The 1,633-nt window shown below is 46.2% G+C and overlaps 1 protein-coding gene across 1 annotated transcript; it reads left to right on the top strand.

Annotated features, from left to right (window-relative positions):
- Window positions 1-311: 311 nt before the first annotated feature.
- LOC111668265 (intermembrane lipid transfer protein VPS13B-like) lies at window positions 312-1,608 on the top strand (the record flags this gene model as incomplete). The annotated part of the gene is made up of 2 exons (XM_023424282.1): window positions 312-653; window positions 1,194-1,608. Coding segments are annotated over 2 exons (757 nt in total), but the record flags the coding sequence as incomplete, so codon positions are not given.
- Between the last annotated feature and the right edge of the window lie 25 nt (window positions 1,609-1,633).

Genomic DNA, 1,633 nt, shown 5'->3' with positions numbered 1-1,633 from the left:
TTGACCCCTTCTGTAATGCTAACAAACGACATTGGTTTGGTTTGAGATAAGGCATTTGTTTTAATGCAAATTGAATTCTCATGTTTGTCACAACCATAAAAACTGTGTGCATGTTTAGCTGTGTTTGTGAATTTACACAGGTAGCATCTCCTCTTGTGTGTGTGTTTTCGAATAGCACACCACTTACAAAACTTTTTCTAGTGAAACCCTTTTCTCTCCCCCCTTTCGGCCATCTACAGTTGACTTAAGTGTCCAAAAAAGATTAGCATCAGTGTGAACATTGTCTTACCTTTCACTGTTTCTATGTACAGGTGCGTCAACATGAGCAGAAGCGTGGCAGCCGTGACCCTGCGACGGGCGTTGACTCCTCATCACGTCACAGCGGAACTGGGCAGGACAGCGGCTTCGGCAGCGACAGTGCTCGCATCCGCATCGTCCAAATAGAGCAGCAGAGTGGGGCCAGCCACCACTGCATCGCTAGGCCCTCCCACAAGTCCACTATCACCAAGAACCTCAGCTTCATCCCCTTCGACATCTTCCTCACCGCTAGCAAGCTGTCTGTCATGACTTATGCTTGTTCCAGTCCCTCAAAGGCCCTTCCCTTATCGGCCGACACTCCCAGCACACTGGAGAAGAAGGAGCCTGGGGATAAGGTAAACAAAAAGCCTTCATCCACAAAACACAGAAGCTTGCATGTGAGTCAAACTCTGGATCTGTCAGTTGTCCATGTGTATATAATTATTCATTCCATACACAATAGCAAAATGTGCCTTCATGTATAAGTACAAAGGATTAATACAGCAGTTTTGTAATCAACTTTACATTTGAGAATGACATAGAATTATGTGATGATGGTATTTTCATACAGTCCCAATTTATACAAATTGATTTTATCCAATATCATGATGTGTTTTAAACTGTAATTTAAATGTGTACAGTACAGGGGGCAATTGTGTTATTTCCTTTAATCTTTCACTGCCCATCTAGCTGACTTTAATAAAGACTTTAATTGTCTGTGGGTGATGTCAACAGGATCTGTATAAACTGCATGATGCTGGCAAATTATGATGGACCAAAAGTCCCTTGTGAATTTGCCAGATTCTTATTGAATCATTGTCTCAAGTAATTTCATTGAACTTTGTGCAAACTAATGTTTGATATAGTACTAAATGATCCTTTTACATCTGCTTTAGGTAGGAAAGAGTGCCCTCAACCAGCCTGAGATCTTGTCTGAGTCTCCTCCAGCTTCATCCTCGCCGACTCCAGACCCTGCTCCAGCTGCACAGGGTTCCCTTGCAGGCCTGACAGCTGAGGACATCTTCAACAGCAACACCTCCCAGCCAGCCTCCCCGCTCCTGAGAAGCAGCCTGCTCTCCCTGGATGGCCTTCCGACTCCCAGTCGCTCCTCAGCACGCCAGGCGCTGGGTGTGACCATAGTGAGGCAGCCAGGGAGAAGAGGGGCTGGGGACCAAGTGTTGGAACCTCTCCTGTACCTCCAGGTGCTGCAGCCCTCTGCTCTGCTCAGCTGCCACCACCGCAAGCAGAGGATGGAGCTGTCTGTGTTTGATGTGGCCTTAAGAGGAGTAACTTCTGACTACAAGTGCCTAGGTGAGCTGGAGCTGATTAAGATATA

This window comes from Seriola lalandi, unplaced genomic scaffold (assembly GCF_002814215.2).
Source record: "Seriola lalandi dorsalis isolate HSWRI2012SDOR001 ecotype SW California unplaced genomic scaffold, Sedor1 jcf7180002003975, whole genome shotgun sequence".
Taxonomy (NCBI): domain Eukaryota; kingdom Metazoa; phylum Chordata; class Actinopteri; order Carangiformes; family Carangidae; genus Seriola; species Seriola lalandi.
Note: the sequence above shows the minus strand (reverse complement) of the source record. Positions and strands in the feature narration are given on the sequence as shown.